Source organism: Gigantopelta aegis, chromosome 3, assembly GCF_016097555.1.
Source record: "Gigantopelta aegis isolate Gae_Host chromosome 3, Gae_host_genome, whole genome shotgun sequence".
Classification (NCBI taxonomy): domain Eukaryota; kingdom Metazoa; phylum Mollusca; class Gastropoda; order Neomphalida; family Peltospiridae; genus Gigantopelta; species Gigantopelta aegis.
In genome coordinates, this window is record NC_054701.1 from 10,648,558 (window position 1) to 10,671,345 (window position 22,788).

A 22,788-nucleotide genomic window follows, 5' to 3' on the forward strand; every position below is an offset into this window, starting at 1 on the left:
TGACAAAATAACATAAAATGGAGGCTGGTACAAGGTTGTAGATGTAGACGGTTGCCAGACTACACATATTCTTTTAATGTTTCATAAAAATACAAGAAATACAACTGAAGAATTCACAGGTTTAATCACAACATATTCCTAGACCTAGAAAACTAAAGCTTTACACTTCAACATCCCTTTGACAACTGTAGCGTGGACTCTTCCATTGCTAAACTAATGTACATATTATAATAATGTTTTTAAAATTGTAAATGCTAGAAAGGTAGAGATGGATGGCTAATATCTGACGTTCCTTTCTTGTAAAACATTTAGCTGATCCTAACTTGTCTATAATGCTCACGTTGAATGGCGAATTGCCACTCTTGAGGAGCATCGCTGTATTCGCCATTTTAACCTTGTATACAATATTTGGCACTGACAGACATGTAGGAACATGAACTGTAAAGGATTGCTTTAACAACCATTATTCTTGTTCAAGTGATTTAAACAACTCGACAATTCCTGATAAATATTTTAATGTAAAATCATGAATTGTATACAAAGAAATGAAATTTGCAAATACTATTCAATTAACTGTGAAAAACAAGCCTTCACATTCAGCATGTATATATATATATTATATTTTGTGTGTGTGATACCTATATGTGGTATTCACTATAATCTATATGATAAAATAAAATATCAGTTTTAAAATAGACCGGTCATCATACTTTGGTACATCTACTGGTATTTTGTAGACAACTAACAGCATGTGCATTGTGGGTGGAATTGTTAAACCTAATTAGTTGACCAGCAATAACAACAAATTTCTAAAAAAAAGAGAAAAAGAATTACTATAGAGATGCACCGAACTGACCATACAGAAGCTGATCCTTCTTTTATTATTTCTGTTAATACTGTATCATCCACAACCAATATCCACATCAAGTAGTGTGAAAGTATATGTATTTGTGATGAAACTGAGAAATTGTCCCACTCTAGAAAAACGATTTAACAGCAGATTATTAACCATGTGACAGGTGCTAAAGCACATTAAGTGGGGTCACAGGTGCTGATGCACATTAACAGTGTGGTCACAGGTGCTGAAGCACATAAATAATGGGGTCACAGGTGCTGTAACAGATTATTAATGTGGCCACAGCAGATTTATAGGAAATGGTTCAAACAGGTCAAAGACATACTATAGAATAGTAAGAAATGGTTCAAAGCGGTCAAAACGTGTTGCAGCAGCTTAACAAAGAACCATTTAACGGTAATTACACAGAGTTGACAGCAGATTTGTAACGAAGCAGTTTAAAGGGGCAACTGGAACCAATTTCTCTTTTAAATCATTTTGGCATTTGTTCACAACAGTCAACAATATTTTGCTTTTCAAAGTTTTACAGTTGATGGGTGTTTCCTTTTTTAATCTTATAGTCTATTTAGAAACTCTGAATGTTGATGCTTTTCCTCATTCCCATGCATTCAACCTCGTCGATGAAGATTGTGTTGGCCTTGATCTCTATGTCCTCCTCCAGGGCCTGCTTGTTGCGGACCAGTCCCTTCATCGACTTGACGGCATCGTTCAGCCGGTCCTGGAGTCTGGCAATGGACTGTTCGATCTCCCCGACCTCCTCAATGAGTCGGTACTGCACGGGGTCGCGACACAGCTCCACGTTGGGTCGCTGGGCTCGCGTGTCAAGTCGCGTCTGGGCCAGCATCAGTGGTGCGTCCTTGTCGGCGATCGCCTTCTTGAGTCGCGTGATGTTCTCCTCCATCTCCTTGATCTGAGCCAGCACCTGAAGCAGGAATGAATGAATGAGTAAAAGAGTGAATGAATGAATGAACAAAGAAATGTTTAATGACACCCCAGCACAAAAAATACATTGGCTACTGGGTGTCAAATTATGGTAAATATATAAATAAATTGCTCAAGGGAAAAAAGGAAGCATTGTATAAACTGTAATTATTCTATAAACTGATAAGTATTCTATAAGATGAAAGTATTCCATAAACTGATAAGTATTCTATAAGATGAAAGTATGCTATAAACTGATTAGTATTCTATAAACTGATTAGTATTCTATAAGATGAAAGTATTCAGTAAATTCTATAAACCGAGTTCTATACAATGAAAGTATTCTATAAACTGATAAGTATTCTATACGATGAAAGTATTCTATAAACTGTGACAGTTCTATAAACAGTAATTTTTCTATAAATTGTGACATTTCTATAAGATGAAAGTATTCTATAAACTGTGACTATTCTATAAACTGTAATTATTCTATAAACTGTCTATAAAATGAAAGTATTCCTTTACCTTGTTGAGGTTGTCCTCCAGTTTGCCCTTGGTGTCCTTGGTCTCTGCGATACGCTTGGTGAACGCCAGATTCACATCACTGCACTGCTTGCGCATGTCGTTGGCGGTCTGCTGCAGGATGCCGTCCACCAGAGTGCGCAGCTCGACGGAATTCTGACGTTCACGTTCGGCATTCTCAATGTTGTCGTTAGAAAAGTCCTGCCAGTCCTCGGGTGATACAGAGCTGAAACAACACAACACACATGTAATTCTTTGGCATTACTACAGCAACTCTGTAAAAAACTATCTCTGGATTCAGATATAGAGATTAACAGGTTAGTGATATAGAATATTGGCTTTATTCTATAATAACAAGATTGAAATAACAGATCAAACCATTTAATAATAAATGATGTGTCAGAAACAAAATACAGAATTTATAAGCAATATTTACCTGATATAAAAGCTATATGGATATTGTAGTTCATAAAAAATGTTTTTTATTAAACTAGTACTGCCACAGTAATGCAAATTAATAGCAAAACAAAAGTGTAATGTTGAATTAAAACATATTTTAAAATGAATGGATTTTCTTTTTTTTTAAGTAAAACAAATAATGTATTTATAATATCTTAAAATATTTCAATAACTATAAAATCATATAACAAAATGACATGCGTCTGCTATGTCTGTATTTATAATATCTTAAAATATTTCAATAAATATTAAATTATATACTCAAAGGCAAAAGTTATTGTGACATGGATTGTTTGGAGTAATAAATTTGTGAATGGACACCTCAAAGAATTACATTAAGTAGTTGTTACAGCGAATGCATACTTTGTGCAAGAAACATGGAATATTCAGGAGAAATGCTGTCCAGTGTTCACTATAAAAGGCCAGACATTCAGTCGTAAATCATTTCCACTCTGTGCAGCCTTTAGAAGTCCAGAAGTCAGGAAAACACTATTAGTGAATTGTTTGATGCAATTTCGTCATGCCACGCCTCAGTGAAAATGACAGATGGCGAGTCATAGTGATGCCTGAATCTGGGACCTTGCAGCATGATGTCGCACGTCAATTTAACATCCACAGAAACACCATATGGCACTTATGGCAATGATATCAACAAAACAATCGGGTCAGGGACCATCCCCGTGACAACCTCTCGCCAAGACACATGGATCCGAACCACGTATCTGCTAAACAGGTTCCAACCAGCAACTCTCACAGCCTGTAACATCCCTTTTTCCAGCGTTTAGTGACCTCAATGAGACGACAGTGCCAGGCCTGTATCATTGCTCAAGGTGGACACACTCGCTACAGACTGTGTGAACTTCGCTCTGTACCTCCTCTAGTGATGTGGCTCATTTGCATATGGCAGGTGCGCCATACAACGTTTCATACATGGCAGTAAAAGCTTATCATCAATTATCTTTGTCTTTTGTGTGTCAAAAAACTTTTGCCTTTTAGTATATAACAAAATGACATGTGTCTGCTATGTCTGTATTTATAATATCTTAAAATATTTCAATAAATATTAAATCATATAACAAAATGACATGTCTGTATTTATAATATCTTAAAATATTTCAATAAATATTAAATCATATAACAAAATGACATGCGTCTGCTATGTCTGCTATGTAAGTTTGATATTGTAGGTAATAACATAAGAATGAAGAACTGACAACTTTTCATATTTTATGACAATTAACAGTACTTTTTCTGAATGTGCAAATACATGTACAACCAAACAGGCAATCAAGACTTGATCACTGGAGAACCAACACACTTTAGTTACATTAATTGTCTGACAGTTTGACAAACACGTTCTGACACACACTCTCGACCAAAATGACAGATGGTGTTTCAATGACTAGCATAAACAGAATATGATCCATACCTTTCCCACAGATGTTCTTGACTGGTTACTTTTTAAAATAGAATATAAACTTTAAGATATTTTTGTTTTCATTTAAAATACATGGATTTCAGAAAAGGTAAAAGTTTTGTTTTATTTGAAACAGTTGCTTACTTTGCTTCTATTTTGGCAACACCATCCTTAAATCTGATGTCTGCCGAGTTGTTTTTCAGATTCTCACAGTATTCATCAATGCTGACAGCAGAAAACTTGTCCTTTAAGTCTTTTTCTAGCAGATATTTGGCCTTCCTGTTCAGTCTGCAACAACAACAATAAAAACATTTTACTTCAAGCTGCAGTTTCACCTCCCTATGTTATAATATTGTTTCCTAACTGAAAATACAAGCACAAGTGTTATTTTAATAAAATTGTGCTTTTTCATAATCAACATGTTGCTGGGTCAGTTCAAGAAAGCTGGATCTTCAGAATTTCCATATTGAGAAAACAAGCATTAAATAAGTAGAATTAAAACATAAATCACAATTTAAATTCTGTGTACTTGATTTTGAGGTACATGATACACCCATCATACCGGTAAGTAGGTCATGGTGATCTATAATCAAATGCTTTGATATAACAAGTCTTCCACCATTGTTCCTAATATAAATATATATGTTGAGATCAGTAATAACAGTGTCCTTTCTTTCTGTTGCTCACAACAAGCAATACATTTGTATGTGACCTAGATTAACAACAACATGAAAAACAATGTGAATGATCTATTAATTCTAAATGATTAAAACATTAAAATATTCTCATGATTATAGCTTTAAAAAGAATTCATCAACCTAAATTAATGTATAAGAAGTTTGCAATAGGCTACAGCAATTTTACCACTGGTAATTCTTTCCTAAATAATATTTTTGTTTTCATTTTAAAATGTTAAACAAACTGCCCATTAGAGGATAAAACATGCGACTCAGTCAAACCAAACATTTTGTGCCAGAACACAGTACCTGATTACTGAACTAAAATAGCTGAGATTTCATTTGATCTCTGCAAAATCATATAAACCAATTCCATTTGAGAAGAGCCTGGACTCACCTGATTTGTTTGGTTGTCTTTTCGAGTGTTCGGTTGAGAAGAGCCTGGACTCACCTGATTTGTTTGGTTGTCTGTTCGAGTGTTCGGTTGAGAAGAACCTGGACTCATCTTATTTGTTTGGTTACCTGTTCGAGTGTTCGGCTGAGAACCAATTTGTTTGGTTGCCTGTTCGCGAGTTCGTTTGAGAAGAGCCTGGACACACCTGATTTGTTTGGTTGCCTGTTCGAAAGTTTGGTTGAGAAGAGCCTGGACTCACCTGATTTGTTCGGTTGCCTGTTCGAGAGTTCAGTTGAGAAGAACCTGGACTCACCTGATTTGTTCGGTTGCCTGTTCAAGAGTTCTGTTGAGAAGAGCCTGGACACCTTCCAGCGTCTCCACCTCCTTGATCAATTCCTTCTGAACATCATCATGCACAAGGTCGATTCCTTTTCGCCTTTCCCTGAAAACAATCACAAATTTATTTTAGTTATTATTTTTCACCTTCCCCTACAAACAATGTCTTATTTATTTCACAGTTATTTCTTGGCCTTTCCCTAAAAACAATTAGTTATTTATAACACAGTTATTATTTTTTTCACTGCCCCTTATAACAATCAGATATTTATTTCACATATATTTTTTTCACCTTTCCATGCAAATAACCAATAATTTATGACTAAACTGTATGGTACACACACTAATGTATTTATTTATTATTAACTAGGACATCTAACTAGCACCGTAACAAACATTGAGGAGAGTGATTAATTGCTCCCCTAACAGAGATTATGGGGAGCCATTTAAGATATTACCATAATGATTTTTCCATATAAATTCATGTTAAGGGCAGCTAAACAATGTAGTCTCATGGGAGTGATGGAGAGCGAGAGTGATAGCTCCCCTTAAAAGCGAGGTCTGTGGCACCATAATGTTACATACATAGTTTTTTTTATCATCACAACAATGAAACATGCACAAAATCCAACACCAATGTATGTTATATATTTTTTAAGATGTTTAAATGCAACATCAGACTTGCTGATAACACATTAACAAACCAGAGGAATGTCCTGATAAACTAGTGAAGTCATTACAGTGTCATAACTATTGTTATGGTGGCATATGCTGTAAAGACAGCTTCAAATAACATGGTATTTATTGAACCAGTTATTACAAAACCAAGTCAATAATGAGTGTAGAATGAAGCACCTGTTTGCTAAGCATTGTCTGGCTATGTGTAGTGGTTCCTCTGTGGCTTCCAGTGCCTTTTCAACTCGGTTCTTGAACGCTCCGAGATTGTCCGTTTCAGTAGTAATTCCATCTAGTTTGTCATCTAGTTCTTTCTTCCAGTATTTAATATCATCAATTCTTTGTTCTGAATTAAAAAAAAAAAATGTTGTACTATCTGTACACATATAAACATCCCATGTATAGAATCGGATGTTAAAAATTATATTGTTTAAAACATATGTAGGCACAAACAGGATTCTCTGCTAAGGGCTAAATGATACCATACCCTGAATTCTGAATTTGCATAAAAATATGTTTTTGTGTACACATCTTTGTGTGATTAGATAAGTTGTATATTCATGTATTTTAAAATGTTCCATAATGTCATGTTAATATTGGAATTCTCTAGAGAACAAAATCCTATCCCTTTCACACCACCCACCTACTACCCCCCCCCCCCCCCCCCCAAAGGAACTTTGTCAAGTTTGCATGATGTAGCAAGTGACCCAAAACATTTACTAAACACAGCATTACTTACGTAATTTCTTGTTCACATCTCTTTGAGATTTTTCTGATCTCTTTTCTGTTTCATCGGCCAAACGTTTTGATTCATCGACCAGTCTTTCAGCTGCAGCCCTTTCCACATCAGCATTGGCATATTTGGTTAAATTAGATCTCGTCCACTCCTCATGAGTGAATCGAGGTGGGGCTGTAATAACCTTGGCCATGACTAAAAATTAAAAATGACATGCTTATCAACATTATGGCTAACAATATTTAAATTAAGACTACTTAGTTCAAAACTAATAAGTAAACATTTTAAATAAATTATTTAAAGGTGACTTATTAGAATATTTAATCAGTACAAATACCATCAACAGTTCAGAGCTGTAAAACTTACTTTAATAAAACATTTTTCTTCTCTTTTCAATATCAAAAATATGTTACAATTATAAATTTTTGAAAATAGTGGTTTAATCGGTTAGTCCCAGTCAAAAATCTCTACTGTCAAATTCTACTCTGTACTGATATAACAAAGTGACAAAAGTGTCAGAAACACCGCCAATCAAAGGTGAATAAAACCAGCCTTCATAAATATTCCACACAGTAATGTTTCACAGTATGTCCCAACATTTTGAAAACTGATATGGAAATGAAATGGTACTATGTGCCTGAACCTTTTTTGGATATAGGCATGTTAATAAAGTGAAAGAAAGAAAGAAATGGTACTGATGTATTTTCTTCCAAGCTGATCGAGTCAAACAAATTTATTCTTGCTTACTCTTTATACTGTTAAATAAACATTGAGAAAAGAAAGTCGATTCGACAATGAGAAAAGAGTAGATTAATTTCATGGTTGCTTTTAAGTCATTGTTGTAAACCATACAACAAATACCTATACCAGTACATGTATGATGTATGTAAAGTACAGTACAAGTTCCAAATACACACAGTACATGTTACAATATTGTAGTATTTGACAAATGGCCATGAGCTACATTTGTATTTATAACACTGTAATAAAATTCAATTGGCATCTACTGGAGCATGCTTATATGTGTAGATGTTTACATTCATAATCTAGTAATCGGTTGAGATGATATTTGGATAATTAGTGACACCATGATGATTGAGATTGTATACCCTTTAAATTCTCATTTCTCACATGTTGCATGAAGCCATTTACCAACGATCCTCGAAAATATCCACATTTGTTCAGTGGCATGCTATATGACATCACAGCATGAATTTGAGATGTTTCCGTAAAACTGATTGACAGTGAATATTGATGGGTTGTGCATTCATGTGGAATGCTGGTCAACTGGCCCCAGTATTTGAACAACTCACCCCAAACTTTACTGTCCGTAAATAATTGTGTAAATGAAAAATGGACATCTACAACTTTTGTGTCATTTTATTTATTAACATCACTGTGAAACTCCGCTATTACGACCACTTATTCCCTTCATGTGTACTGCACCCAGTTATTTGAAGTATTATAAAACATAATTATTACAGATTGGATCTGTACTTGAATTGTAATAACAATTGTGCAAACATGAAAAATTCACTGTGATCACTCTGAATCAATTTCCAAAGGCAAAGCATTTGAGAAGAGGTTTAGGGTGTGGTACTGAATGTAGGTAAACCTTTAATGCATTTGCTTTATTATTTTACAGTTTTAATACGTACTCACCGTTCTCCAGATTTTGTTTATAGTCAGCACATGTCTACTAGCACTACTGTTTGGAACACTAATAACAGTGAAACAATGAATTATTCACTTCCAACAACGTCAACAAAATAACCGACACAGTCAGACACAGCTTGAAGTACAAAATATTTACAAAAGAAGTAGATTCCAATATTGGAACACGATCGTGTCATTCATTCATTAGTGTAAAAAATACTTACCAGGTTAATTGAGTATTGGGTAAATATGGGTTACCGATATATTTTGTAACGTTTATAGTTTTCACCGATCGAATGAACAATTTCCTAGCAACGTTCGTTGCTAAAGCAATCACAACGGAAATGACGTAGCATCAATACTGTATTCTAAACAGTAGTTTACAATGACACTAATTAGGTGTTCGGTTGTAGGCATCTTGATTAATTAACACTAATGCCGCGTGCTGTAATATTCGACTAAAACCATATTTTTATTAAAAATATAATAAAGGGACACACACACACACACACACACACACATATATATATATATATACATCATAAAAATAATATTCCATATTTGTCACAAGACCCGTTGTTGTACACAAACCTGTATATTTTTGTTTATTAACTGCATTTTTTTTAAACATAAATTATTCTTGGTGTTAAAAGTACAGGCCCGTAGCCAATGGGGAGTCGACACCCCCCTCCCCTTACTGGTGTGGGTTTTTTTTTTCAGCATGCCCCCGGACCCCCCTAAGCAACTCGGTCGCTTCGCCATAAGCCTGGACACCCCCCCCCCCCCCCAATTAATTTTCTCGGACACTTTTTAAAGATGTTATAATTTCCGCTAAAATGTCATATAAATAACAAGTACTTGAGCCACACCTAGAATTAAGCATCTGGTTCTAAGTTTTGCCTTGGATTTATTGCTTTGTTAAAACAATTTGAAGGTTTGTTTGGTATCCTCCCATTAGGTCAGGTCAGAGAATTTAACGTGCACATTCAGAGCAAGCTGTTGTAGCGCACGCCTGTCCTGGGCGCAGGTGTCGGCCTCAGCCGGCTCCTCCGTCTGGGACAGGAAAGAGGTGGGGTGGGTAAAGGGGGGACCGCCTGCACTGACAGGTACAAGGGGGCACCTGCAGTCCGACCGTGATCGTTAACAGGCGGAGGGTGGTTTGGTGTTACGGAATTTTAAGTCCCGAAGGATGAGTCCAAAGAGAAATGGTGCGCATTTTTGAGAAGGAAATTAGGTGCATTTTTTAACGGTCCGCCGAAATACTGTAAAGAATAGTTTTGGAATTTAATAAGCCGAGAGTAGCTCATTAAGGGCACCTAGCTGGCGTTCAAATGTATCCCTAGGTTGCCCATAGGGCCCTTAAAAGGGCCTGAATTATTCAATTCGTGGCATGACAACCCAGGGGAGACTCGTTAGCAATTGTGTATACATGTAGGGAGCAAGGCCGATAATTCCTTATGATGTCTCCTTTTAACTCGTCCCATTTCTTACACAGCTTATAACAACATAGACATGTCATGGTTGAGTGAACTGCCAGTCCTATAGCCTACCATCTACCTAGCATGCCTCACTATGCCTACCTAGTAGACTCACCTTCAATTCACAATTAACACACAAGAACAGAACATATTCATTAAGTCGCCACTGATTGAAGTTCTAGTCATTAATTAATAGAAGAAAAACAACAAACCTTGACAACTATGTTAGCTTGTCCGTGTTATTTTTACATTATTTAGAGTTTCACTTCCGATTCGTGAATACTGGCTTATTACGAAATACCACGATCATATATGCGATATTCACACTGCAAACGTTTATCACATGCGCTTGGATTTATTATTATTATTATTATTATTATTATTATTATTACTACTTTTTTCCTTTTTCTTGTCAGTTTAAACGCGTTATTTTCCCCGATTTGCAGTATGCCTATGAGTTTACAGATGCATACATGTATGTATTATGTACCAATCTGGGGCGTAGCCAGAGAGGGAAAAAAAACGCCGAAACAAACCCAGACCTGTAAAATAAATATCAGTGTCATGGGAAAAATAAAATAAATGGTTTGATGGAATAAAGTCAATTGAATTGAACAGTTGAATTGGACTAGACTGTTCCACTAAGGTTATAGGGGTTTTCTTAATTAGTCCCTAAGCTGACTGTGTAAGAACTGGCAGAACTATGCAGGTGTGTAACAAATGGGATGTGTAACAAATGGGAGACAACCGTTAAAATTATATTATACCCATACCATGACGTATTTGTGAATGTGGGGGGGGGGGGGGGGGGGTGTAGGTATCCAGTATGTTTTGGGTGTATGGTCTAGCGTTATGGAGCGTTACAGGGGGAGGGGGGTATCAAATTTTGATAAAAATAGCGTTATGTAATATTTGAAAGGCCCCTATGGAGAATAGTTTCCATCTCTATGTTTCTTGGTGTCTTTACCAGTAGATGATATGGTGTATTGCTAACATTGCAATTCATCATATGCTATACCTTGTAGATTTTTGTCAGGGGATAACCTGAGATTGGAATTGTAATAAAATAGTCACCAACAGCTCCTGGGCGTCTTAATTTGGTGTGTTTGCTGTGCGTTGAATAGTTGTTAGGGAAATTGCATAAGCAAATGGTCAGGTATGTACTGATGTGTGTATCTGTGAAGCATCGGTTGACCTTTTGTCGAAACCAGTACTCTAACACACTGACCATAGCAGACTGTAGATAGCGACAGTGATTAAACTGAAACTATGCACTCATACACTCATTGAATAGGTATAGTTTTCACTGCAAGAATGGCTACATTTTGCTGCGGATGTTATAGCTAAGGTTTCAGATTCTACAATGCTTGGTCATATACTTGTCATACTTTAGTCATATACTTGTCATTCTTTAGATAGTATTAAATTTATATTGATTCTAAATATTTTATGTTTTCTACGTTGTGTAAAATGTTTTATATTTTAATTCAAGATATTTAAACTTTTTGTTTTGGCATACATGTATATACATTTGTTACTCGAAGACGTTCTTTTATGCATAATTTTGTTTTATGTAATGGCCATAAAAACACATACAGTAAATTTAGTTGATATGGTCATTCAGTATTTGATAAAAGTCATTTAAGCCTAAAAGCATAATAATTAATAATTGTATATGCTTTTGAATTTTACATTTTCACTTTTTTATATTTGTCACCCCAAACCATATGTTTTCAACCCCAAATTTCTCAGCCCGCACTAATTTGCCATACTGTCAACATTAGTTTAAACAATATTTTATTCCATTTACTGGTGGGATTGGTCGACAGGCTACAAGCCTATATTAGGCCTTTTCCTACATTTTTTTTTACAAACTGACAAGATCACAGACAAAGTACAATTAATAACTAACAATAATAAAACATAATAGTAGATGATTAATATAAAGGTGAGCTACAGAAAGGAAAAGTACGTACATAGAAATAGTACAAGTAGAGAAATGTAACAGTGCTATTAAGTTTCAAAACGTTTAGTGCTTACAATAAAGTCGTATCTAATTTATGGTTATTTCGACATTTGAGAGAGAGAGAGAGAGAGAGAGAGAGAGAGAGAGAGAGAGAGAGAGAGAGAGAGAGAGAGAGAGAGAGAGAGAGAGAGAGAGAGAGAGAGAGAGAGAGAGACAGACAGACAGACAGACAGACAGAGGGAGACAATGTCAGATAGACAGTCAGATAGATAGACAGACAGTGAGAGAAAGAAAGAGTGAGATACACAGACAGAAAGACAGACAGAGAGAGAGAGAGAGAGAGAGAGAGAGAGAGAGAGAGAGAGAGAGAGAGAGAGAGAGAGAGAGAGAGAGAGACAGAGACAGACAGACAGACAGACAGACAGACAGACAGACAGAGGGAGATAAAGACAGATAGACAGACAGTGAGAGAAGATACACAGACGAAGAGAGAGAGAGAGAGAGAGAGAGAGAGAGAGAGAGAGAGAGAGAGAGAGAGAGAGAGAGAGAGAGAGAGATCTGCTGCTGGATACCATTTATATGTTACAACGAGTTGCGTAAAAACGTATCTAACCAGCTAAAGTGAGTTGAATACGTTTTTAAACAACGAGTTGTAAAATAAATTGTATCTACCGAACACGAATGTAGTATTTCGAATATTTCTTGCATATCCTCAAAAAACAGGTATAAAATCAATTTAAACGTATTTTTCAACTAAGCACAGTCTATTTACGGCACATATGCGGCAGTTAACTTGTACGCCACTGGACAATCAGTTTTAGATAAAATTACACGTCACATGGCAATCAATTTCGGTCGTCATTATGTTATTGTGTGGTGTGGTTTTGACTGGGTCATTACTATGGAGCGACTAATCGCAAGTTTCCAAAGTGATCTGCAACATATGTTGAAGACAATATTGGTCTATAATGGGCTATCGTCTATAAGAAATAAAAGATACCTTGCTGCGAATGGGAACATGTACAGGCGGCTTGAACCTCTGTAGACTACTACTATATTTGACATCCAGTAGCCGATGATTAATTAATCAGTGTCTTCTAGTGGTGTTGTTAAGCAAAACAAATTTTAACTTTAAAGAAATAGTATTTTTCTTTCCATTTTATTTTACACTCCCACCTCCTTTATTTAGGCTAGATATTGCCTTCTCTGTTTGTGAAAGTTCATGGACTGAACTATTCTTGTATCAACACCTTTCAAAAGATAGAATGAAAAACATGTAAGATGACACTATGGTGTAATCAGGTTTTACAGTAGTCAAGTCGACCGACATTCTATTTTAAAATACTAGGATCATTTTACATCATGTGACCATAATATGCATCCTGGTACGTCTGTAAAATAACTAATGAACAATTGGCATTAGTCATGTAGTAAATATCAGCATTATACATTTACTAAATCCAGGATGTTGCAAGTGCCTCCTTTGACATTTTATCGGATCAAAGGTCACGACCATACCACGTGTCTACTTTGAGGCCGGTTGGGATACTCTCGCCGTAGCGTGATTGATCATTCGATTGCGTGGAATCAGCTGTGCGGAGAACGAGCGGGTTTCTTTGAGATGCTTTGACAGTGACAGTCGCAATGGATAAAAGCAACACAAATTTCGTTTCGCCTTTCATCGACAGGGATTGTCATAAGATGGCAGCCGCCCCAGCTCACGGATATGCAAAAACTCTGAAAGGAATTTTAGCTGGTAAGAATGCTTGATGTAAGCGTCAGTCACGTTTTCATGTTTGTGAGGGACGAATATAGGGGAGGGGTTCCAAGTGTCGGGTGCACAGCTTATATTACAAGTTAAAATGGTAGTTCCAAGTAGCGATGCATAGAATCTTTATCAACAGGCATGCACTTGACAACGTGTTAGGCCTACATTGTATATCAACAGGCATGCACTTGACAACGTGTTAGGCCTACATTGTATAGCATGCTATTTGTTTTTGTTATTGTTGCAATGCTATTGTGATGAATAAAAGGATTGCTGCTGAAAAACTGAAATGTATCATTGTATGTATAGCATACAGTTCACGTTTGTGTACTGTGATGGGCGGGTCACCCCAGGACTTATTGTATTGCAGGCGAACTAGTCATTGACATTTGTGCACATTATTATATATGTTTGAAATAGTGGAGGCTTGTATCTACCAATCCCTAGATCATTCATCCGTATGTCCATCCATCCATCAGCCAAGCAATGGCATGAGGTCTTTTGAGCCTTGATATAGAGGGGTATGGGTCAACTCTTTCCCAACCATCCACAACAACCGTAAATCAAATATACTGACAACTATTTCTAACAACCCCAGTCCTCATTATTTCACATTTCAAAGGCTGTGTAAGCCTTACTTGCAGCACATGCATTGTATACATGTACCTGCATCACACTGACTACATATACACTGTATATTTGTGCCTCTATAATAGAGGCTATTTCTGAATCATTATGATATACATGTTCATTGTATAAATAAGTAAGTAAATAAATAAATACATTTATAAATAAATAAATAAATAAGAAGAATCGAGTCAATTTATGAGGGCTGTTTGCATGACCCACCAACCAAGTTTGGATCTGCGATTTAGCTTTATGCATGGTGATATGTAAAACTAACATGTAAAAATGCCGACAGTGGTCAGTAGGTTGTTGAGCTGGGTGAAGAGTTCAACAGGCCGTTTGTGATAGTGCATGCAGACTTCACCGCATGCTTGGTGAGTGCATGAGCTTTGTATCACCTGAAAGGTCAATACTTGTTACAATAGGCCCACACACACTGGGCCATGGATAGGTTGACCATTTACAGCAGACGAAATGTGAACTCATAAACAGTGACAGCTAATCTGATTTGTTAATATTTAATATCCTGCCAGTACCCTCAGGATTTTATCACTTGTGTTGTGCAGATGTTAATATTCAGCACCATTCCCAAAAGGCTATTTTTGTTTTCATAGGTGTCGATAGTGAGTGGGGAAGGCATAGATGTACGGGCATCGAACCTTGTAGTAGCCTTTCAACTAGGGCAGGATAATGTTTTCCTGAATTAAATGAAAATGCAAATCCATTAGTATGATGCATTTGTGCACATGGCGTTTAATAAGGAAGGAAGGAAATGTTTTATTTAATGACGCACTGAACACATTTTATTTACGGTTATATGGCGTCAGACATATGGTTAAGAACCACACACATATAGAGAGAGGAAACCTGCTGTCGCCACTTCATGGGCTAATCTTTTCGATTAGCAGCAAGGGATCTTTTATATGCACCATCCCACAGACAGGATAGTACATAACACGGCCTTTGTTACACCAGTTGTGGAGCACTGGCTGGAACGAGAAATAGCCCAATGGGTCGACCGATGGGGATCGATCCCAGACCGACCGTGCATCAAGCGAATGCTTTATCACTGGCCTACGTCCCGCCCCATGGTGTTTAGTATGATCCTTTCTAATCAGCAACCTATTTTGCCTTCTAACTGAAATTTTGAAACTACAGTACCGTAGTAACCAAATTAGTTGAGCTGACTATAGCTATTTCAAGGGCTGTTTAGTGCACTGAATTCCGTAAAGAATACGTGGTACAGTGTCCAGAAGAAGGCTGGGGGCAGGGTTTAGCTCAGTGGTAAGGTGCTCACTTGATATATGATCGGTCTTGGGTTGATCCCCACCGGTGGACCCATTAGGCTATTTTTTGTTCAAGCCAGTGCACCATGACTGGTAAATCAAAGGCCGTGGTATGTGCTATCCTGTCTGTTGGATGGTGCATATAAAAGATCGCTTGTTACTGATGGAAAAATATAGCAGGTTTCCACTCTAAGACTATGTGTAAAAATTACCAAATGTTTGACATCCAGTAGCTGATGATTAATAAATCAATGTGCTCTAGTGGTGACATTAAACAAAACAAACTCTTTAAAAAATAAGGTATGGTGCAAATTCCATTTCTCCATAATTTGTCTGCATATATTGTAATCCATAGTAATTACTTTTCATGCAAACAGGTTGAGTAGATTCTATGTATGCATCTCTGTTCACCTGTGCATGTCTGTCCATTATTAAACCGGTACACCGCAACTGGTCAAAGGCTGTGGTATGTGCTTTCCTGTTTATGAGAAAGCTAGTGCATATTAAAGAAAAATGTAATGGGTTTCCTTAAGACTACGACTCGAATTACCGAATGTTTGACATCCAACAGCTGATAATTAATTAATCAATGTGCTTTAGCAGTGTTGTTAAACAAAACAGACTAACTTTTAACTGTGCATTATCAGTTGTGTATACATACCCATACGGATTACGGATAAATGGAATTGCACTTTATTGTACCCATAACACCTCAAGTCTGTTTACCTAATCCAGTATTAGTGCAGGTGCACCAACACATGTACAGTGAGTGGTAAATGCTTTAATATGATTGTTAGTACCGGTAATTAATATATGTGTGTGACAGTGTTTATTTAGTGATACTGCCAACTACATTGTCATGTTTGTATGCTCAGTGTGTTAATATACTTTCATGTAGACGACAGGTGTTACATACATGTATGTGGCTTACACTGGAGATTCAAACAATATATATAAGGATACTATGGAACTAAGCTAGAAAGTGCATTTTGTCTGCAGTAATTGCTATTATTAATAAAAACCTTTAAAAGTAAGGTTTAATATTTTTTTTAATGACACCACTTGAACACATTGATTTATATTAAACACATTGATTTATATTAAGAACATTGATTTATATTAAGAACATTGAACATTGATTTATATTAAACACATTGATTTATATTAAACACATTGATTTATATTAAGAACATTTATATTAAACACATTGATTTATATTAAACACATTGATTTATATTAAACACATTGATTTATATTAAACACATTGATTTATATTAAACACATTGATTTATATTAAGAACATTGATTTATATTAGACACATTGATTTATATTAAGAACATTGAACATTGATTTATATTAAACACATTGATTTATATTAAACACATTGATTTATATTAAGAACATTGATTTATATTAAACACATTGATTTATATTAAACACATTGATTTATATTAGACACATTGATTTATATTAAACACATTGATTTATATTAGACACATTGATTTATATTAAACACATTGATTTATATTAAGAACATTGAACATTGATTTATATTAAGAACATTGATTTATATTAAACACATTGATTTATATTAAGAACATTTATATTAAACACATTGATTTATATTAAACACATTGATTTATATTAAGAACACATTGATTTATATTAAACACATTGATTTATATTAAGAACATTGATTTATATTAGACACATTGATTTATATTAAGAACATTGAACATTGATTTATATTAAACACATTGATTTATATTAAGAACATTTATATTAAGAACATTGATTTATATTAAACACATTGATTTATATTAAGAACATTGAACATTGATTTATATTAAACACATTGATTTATATTAAACACATTGATTTATATTAGACACATTGATTTATATTAAGAACATTGAACATTGATTTATATTAAGAACATTGATTTATATTAAACACATTGATTTATATTAAGAACATTTATATTAAGAACATTGATTTATATTAAACACATTGATTTATATTAAACAAATTGATTTATATTAAGAACATTGATTTATTAATCATTAGCTGTTGCAGGTCATACAGGTCATACAATTCTTACCAGTAATTGTGACATGTATTCTTCAGGAGAACTTCTACCCACTCCATGTTTTCTAAGGGTTGGGACGTAACCCAGTGGCAAAACGCTTGCTTAAATGCGCGGTCGGTTTCAGATCGATCCCGTAGATGGCCCCATTGGGGTATTTCTCATTCCAGCCAGTGCTCTACAACTGGTGTAACAAAGGCTGTGGTATGTACTATCCTGTCTGGGATGGTACATATAAAAGATCCCTTGCTGCTAATCGAAAAAGAAAAACCCACGAAGTGGCGACAGCAGGTTTCCTCCCTCAATATCAGTGTGGTTCTTAGTCATATGTCTTGATGCCATATATGTAAATAAAATATGTTGAGTGCGTCGTTAAAACATTTCCTTCCTTCATTAAGTAGTACTAGTACATGTAGTAGCAAGGAATCTTTTATATGCACTTTTGCATAGACAGGCCATCACATACTGTGACCCTTGATACACCAGTGATGGGGCTCTTATTGGGAAAGGATGAAACCCAATCAGAGAATGGTCTAGTGAGGGGATTTAATCCTTTGACCCAAGCACTTCAGGTGAGCACTCGGTTGACAAAGGAAAATAGTTAAAAGTCTTTTAAATATGTTGTGCTCCACAAATTCATGCAAGAAGGTCAAAGAAAGAATGGTTGGTTAATAATGAATCAGCACATTTTAATTTTAATACTGTGAGGTCAGGTCAGGTTTAACATGCACATTCAGAGCATGCCATGGGCGCAGGTGTCGACTTTGGCCGGCTCCTCCTTCCAGGACAGGAAAGGGTTTGGGGCGGGGGTGATATGGAAGACGGGGTTACAAGGGAGCACGAGCAGCCCAACCAGGCAAGTGTTGGTTTTGGTGCTATTGAATTTGGAAATGTGCCATAGGATTAATGTCAAAAAGAAAAGATTGCATAATTTTGTTAAGGTTTTTTTTATGCATGATTTGGAGCAGTTCATTGAAATTGAAAATAGAGCTAATTGGTTTGACTTAGATGATCAAAAGGTAGCTCCTTGCTGTCATGACTATTTAGTGTTGTGTAGACTACAGATAGTTGTGATATTTGGTCGACTGGGTTGAAAATTATTGTCCAAAACGATTTTTATTGGCTGTGGGTGACTATAAATTTTACAAAGAGTGCCGACATCAAGAAACCATAATTTTATAAAATTATGCACATGTCATTTCAACACTAAAACTGTGATACACTAAAAAGCCAGCCAATCGTGGATAATGCTTAGATGGGTTTTATGCTCTACAGTAAACTTAATGACCATTTCAGGAGCCATTAAAAATATTTAGCAGATGTGTAACAAAAATTGGCAGACTGAACATAGGTCAGTGATATCATGTAGCAATGTTATAGGTTTTATGAATGGCAGATGTATCACAAAAACATGCTGTGTGAGGGCTGGTTCAATATAACGGGCTAACTTAATTTAGAACCAGTCTAAATATTTTGCAAATGTTTTAACGGAAAATGGAGGACTGAACGTAGATATCATACCAATTTTAATAGCTTTCAGTAATGGTAAATATATCATAAAAACATACTGTGTGAGGGCTGGTTCAATATAACAAGGGTCAGTAACAACTTAATTTCGAACCAGTCAAAATATTTTGCAAATGTTTAACAGAAAATGGCAGACATTAATATAATATCAATGTAATAGTTTTCAGTAATGGTAAATATATATCATAAAAACATGATGGTTGAGGGCTGGTTAAATATATAACAAGGGCCAATAACAACTTAATTTAACTGGCACTGCCAGGCACCATGTGTTTAAAGTTTTAAAGTTGAGTTTCAGCCCTGGGTCTGGATGGTAATGAGAAGACCAGCTGGTAGGAATGATTGTTAAATGATATAGATCACAGGGTCTAGAAGTATGAAAGGAATGTTCTATTCAAAGAGACAACTCAGCATATTTTAATTACGGTTATATGGTGTCAGACATATGATTAGGGACCACACAGATAATGAGTGAGGAAAACTGCTGCCACCATGCTGTGTGCTACTCTTTTTGATTAGTAGCAAGGGATCTTTTATTTGCAGTATCCCATAGACAGAATCATACATTCCAAGGCCTTTAGTTACACTATTTGTGGAGCATTGGCTGGAATGAGAAATGTTTTACTGTGTCCACCAACAGCACATAATTATAATGCGAGCATTTTACCAATGGGCTATGTCCCACCCCACATCATTGGATCATTGCACTAAAACTGAGTGCAATGCGCTGCGTTATGGGTATTGTGTCATACTGTAGGGTAAATCTTGTAGGGACTTCTATGACTTTAACAAGGAAAATGTTTTGTCTTGAACTATCTATATAGGGTCATCTTTAACCCCTTTTTATGTGTGTAGGATTAGGGGTTATTTTGCATTTTAGTGCATCTTGGGTGGGTGTGTTTGTGGGGGGGGGGGGGGGATAACACCTTAGACCTTTAAGTAGAATAAATATGTTTCTGATAATTTTAGAGGGTTAGTTTGTACAGTGGTGTGTTTGGTATGTGTTAATTTTGTCACCATCGAAAATTTATTTAGTGTACAGCAGTGTGTATGTGTTAGTATTGCCACCACTGGAAATTGATTTGGTGTACAGCAATGTGTACATGTGTTGCAGATAATCATCTTTTCAAACAGGACACGGTCTACACAGATCTAACTACAGTATGAACTGAACAAACGTGTTGTGTGGAGGTCATCAAACTTTGGAAACACAGCAAACATAACCTCAAAGTAAACACTTCACATGTAATATTTCTCAGTTACAGCAGAACATAAGGTAGTGGGGGGAGAAGGGGGAGAGGGGGCAGGAGGCAGGGTCGTATCAAACACATGTAAGTAGGGTGGCATTACAGATAGAATCTGGGCACAAAAATAGCATATTTGATTATTTACAAACATTAACTCCATCAAAAAAACTACAACAACGACCCTGATAGGGGTAGCTAAAGTAATTGAAATAAATTCACAAACTCATCCTTTTCTAGGCTGTGAAATGGTTCCCTGACCTGAGGAAGGTGAATGACCGCTGGAACCTACTAGATCAGACCCTGATACGATAAAGTGTAGGTGCTGTCACACTGACAGGAGCATGCAGAGTGCACCCAATAAATACTGGTATGGCTTCTCAGTAAAAACATGGGCACTGCAAGAATTGGACGATAATCAATATTAAGTCTCCAAGGGGTGGGACATAGCCCAGTGATAAAGTGCTTGCTTGATGCACAGTCTAGGATCGATCCCAGTTAATGGGCTCATTGGGCTATTTCTCGTTCCAGCCAGTGCACCATGATTGATATATCAAAGGCTATGGTATGTGCTATTGTGTCTGTGGGATGGTACATATATAAAAGACCCCTTGCTACTAATGGAAAAATGAAGCAGGTTTCCTTTCTAAAATTACCAAATGTTGACATCCAATAGCTGATGATTAATAAATCAAAGTGCTCTGGTGGTGTTGTTAAACAAAGCAAACTTCAACTGAAGCTCTATTGGTTAAGTGTATGTTACATGTAATCCGATCCATGTGACTTGAAACATCACAAGAGTAACCGAAACAAAAGTCATAAAGGAAGTGGGGTGGCAGTGTATATACTGGTAGGTAATAGGGTACACTGAAAGTTGTGGTATGTGCTGTCCTGTCTATGGGAAAGTGCATATAAAAATAAAAGTGATGTCTGCGGGTATCCTCAAGTACTCTAGACCAAGTGTTAAAAATAACTGCATGTTAGATACCGAATAATTGCAGTTTAAAATGTGCTGAGGTGTCAAACATTCCTTTCCTTTCTGTAGGTACTGGATTGATATCTCTATACCAGTCAGGGGCAGATCCAGAATTTTGGATCCAAACATGAAATAAATTGAAAATTAATATCTTTCTAATTTTTTTTACTGGAAGGAAAAGGATTTAAAAAATGGATTTCTGTGCAAGAAAATAGGCCTAGCAGACACTTTACCAGTCAAGCTAATTTTAACATCCCCAAGATGGTTTTAATGTGTCATTATTGATAAATAAGTGCAGCCTCATTTGGAAAGGTTATACATTTAAATTAATATCAGTTGATACTCAATCGAGATTTGTCCTGGAATGAGCAAACAGAGGACTTCATTATTCTCTTTCATGCAATGTCATCTTTGATAGCCATTTTCTGCCACTTGTCTTTTTGTCTTGAAATTGATTTTCGTCCAGACTGGTATATCCAATTTAGGTTCAAGCATGCTTTCCTAAACATACACCTCAGCTATCTGGGCTGTCTGCTTACAGCAGGGGTTAGTCAACTTAGTGGTTAGTGAGAAAGAAGTTGGTGAAGTGGTTTTATACCTCACCGTTACTCACTCTGGGTAAGAACCAGTACCAAGGTGTGAACCCAGTACCTACCCGCCTTAAGGCACCACAACATCATCCTCTGTTGTTACTTTGTCTAGCAGCTTAATATGTTGTCTGGTTTAGGAAATAGGTCTGCATTTTAAAAAATAATAGAAAATACTGGTACTGAAATGCCTTTTCAAATCTTTCTTTGATCATTCAGGGATCAAAATAGCAGCCTGTGGCAAGTGGTCCAAAATTGCAGGTCATTTTTCAAAAGACAGATGTGTGTATAATTATCTCACCTGCTGTTTATAGCTCATAATTCTGTTGTATTTTAATTCCAAAATTGCTCTAAAATACGTCTCAGAGATCCTATTCTTATCTGACACCATCCCAAACCCTCCACTCGCCCCAAGCTGTCTCATTTCCAGCAGGCTATATTGTTTCTTAGCAGGACATATTTCTTTTGACCTGTCATTAAAAAATAATAACAGCAGGACATATTTAAAAAAAACAAAAAAAACCCCAAAACAAACAACAGCATCAGGCCATATTCTACATGAGTCCTGTGGTTAATCTCTTGAAAGAAATAAC

General features: G+C 36.0%; 2 protein-coding genes across 3 annotated transcripts in view; one reads left to right on the top strand and one right to left on the bottom strand.

Annotated features, from left to right (window-relative positions):
- Positions 1-105: 105 nt before the first annotated feature.
- LOC121367510 (tektin-1-like) lies at positions 106-13,247 on the bottom strand. Of its 2 annotated transcripts, none has more exons than XM_041491730.1 (7): positions 13,094-13,247; positions 6,997-7,188; positions 6,438-6,603; positions 5,560-5,688; positions 4,320-4,463; positions 2,303-2,525; positions 106-1,778 (listed from the first exon to the last, which is right to left on the bottom strand). In XM_041491730.1, exons 2-7 carry the CDS (start codon positions 7,184-7,186, stop codon positions 1,422-1,424), a joined length of 1,209 nt encoding a protein of 402 aa, XP_041347664.1. In that variant the 5' UTR covers positions 7,187-7,188; positions 13,094-13,247; the 3' UTR covers positions 106-1,421. The 2 variants fall into 2 exon arrangements, with proteins under 2 accessions (XP_041347664.1, XP_041347663.1); XM_041491729.1 differs by lacking the exon at positions 13,094-13,247 and adding an exon at positions 8,874-8,991.
- A 363-nt stretch (positions 13,248-13,610) lies between these two features.
- LOC121367511 (tricarboxylate transport protein, mitochondrial-like) overlaps positions 13,611-22,788 on the top strand; it is a 44,389-nt gene continuing 35,211 nt past the window's right edge. The window contains exon 1 of the mRNA XM_041491731.1: positions 13,611-13,849. Coding sequence (XP_041347665.1) covers positions 13,738-13,849 — 112 coding nt within the window. The 5' untranslated portion in view covers positions 13,611-13,737. The remainder of the gene's footprint in view (positions 13,850-22,788) is intronic.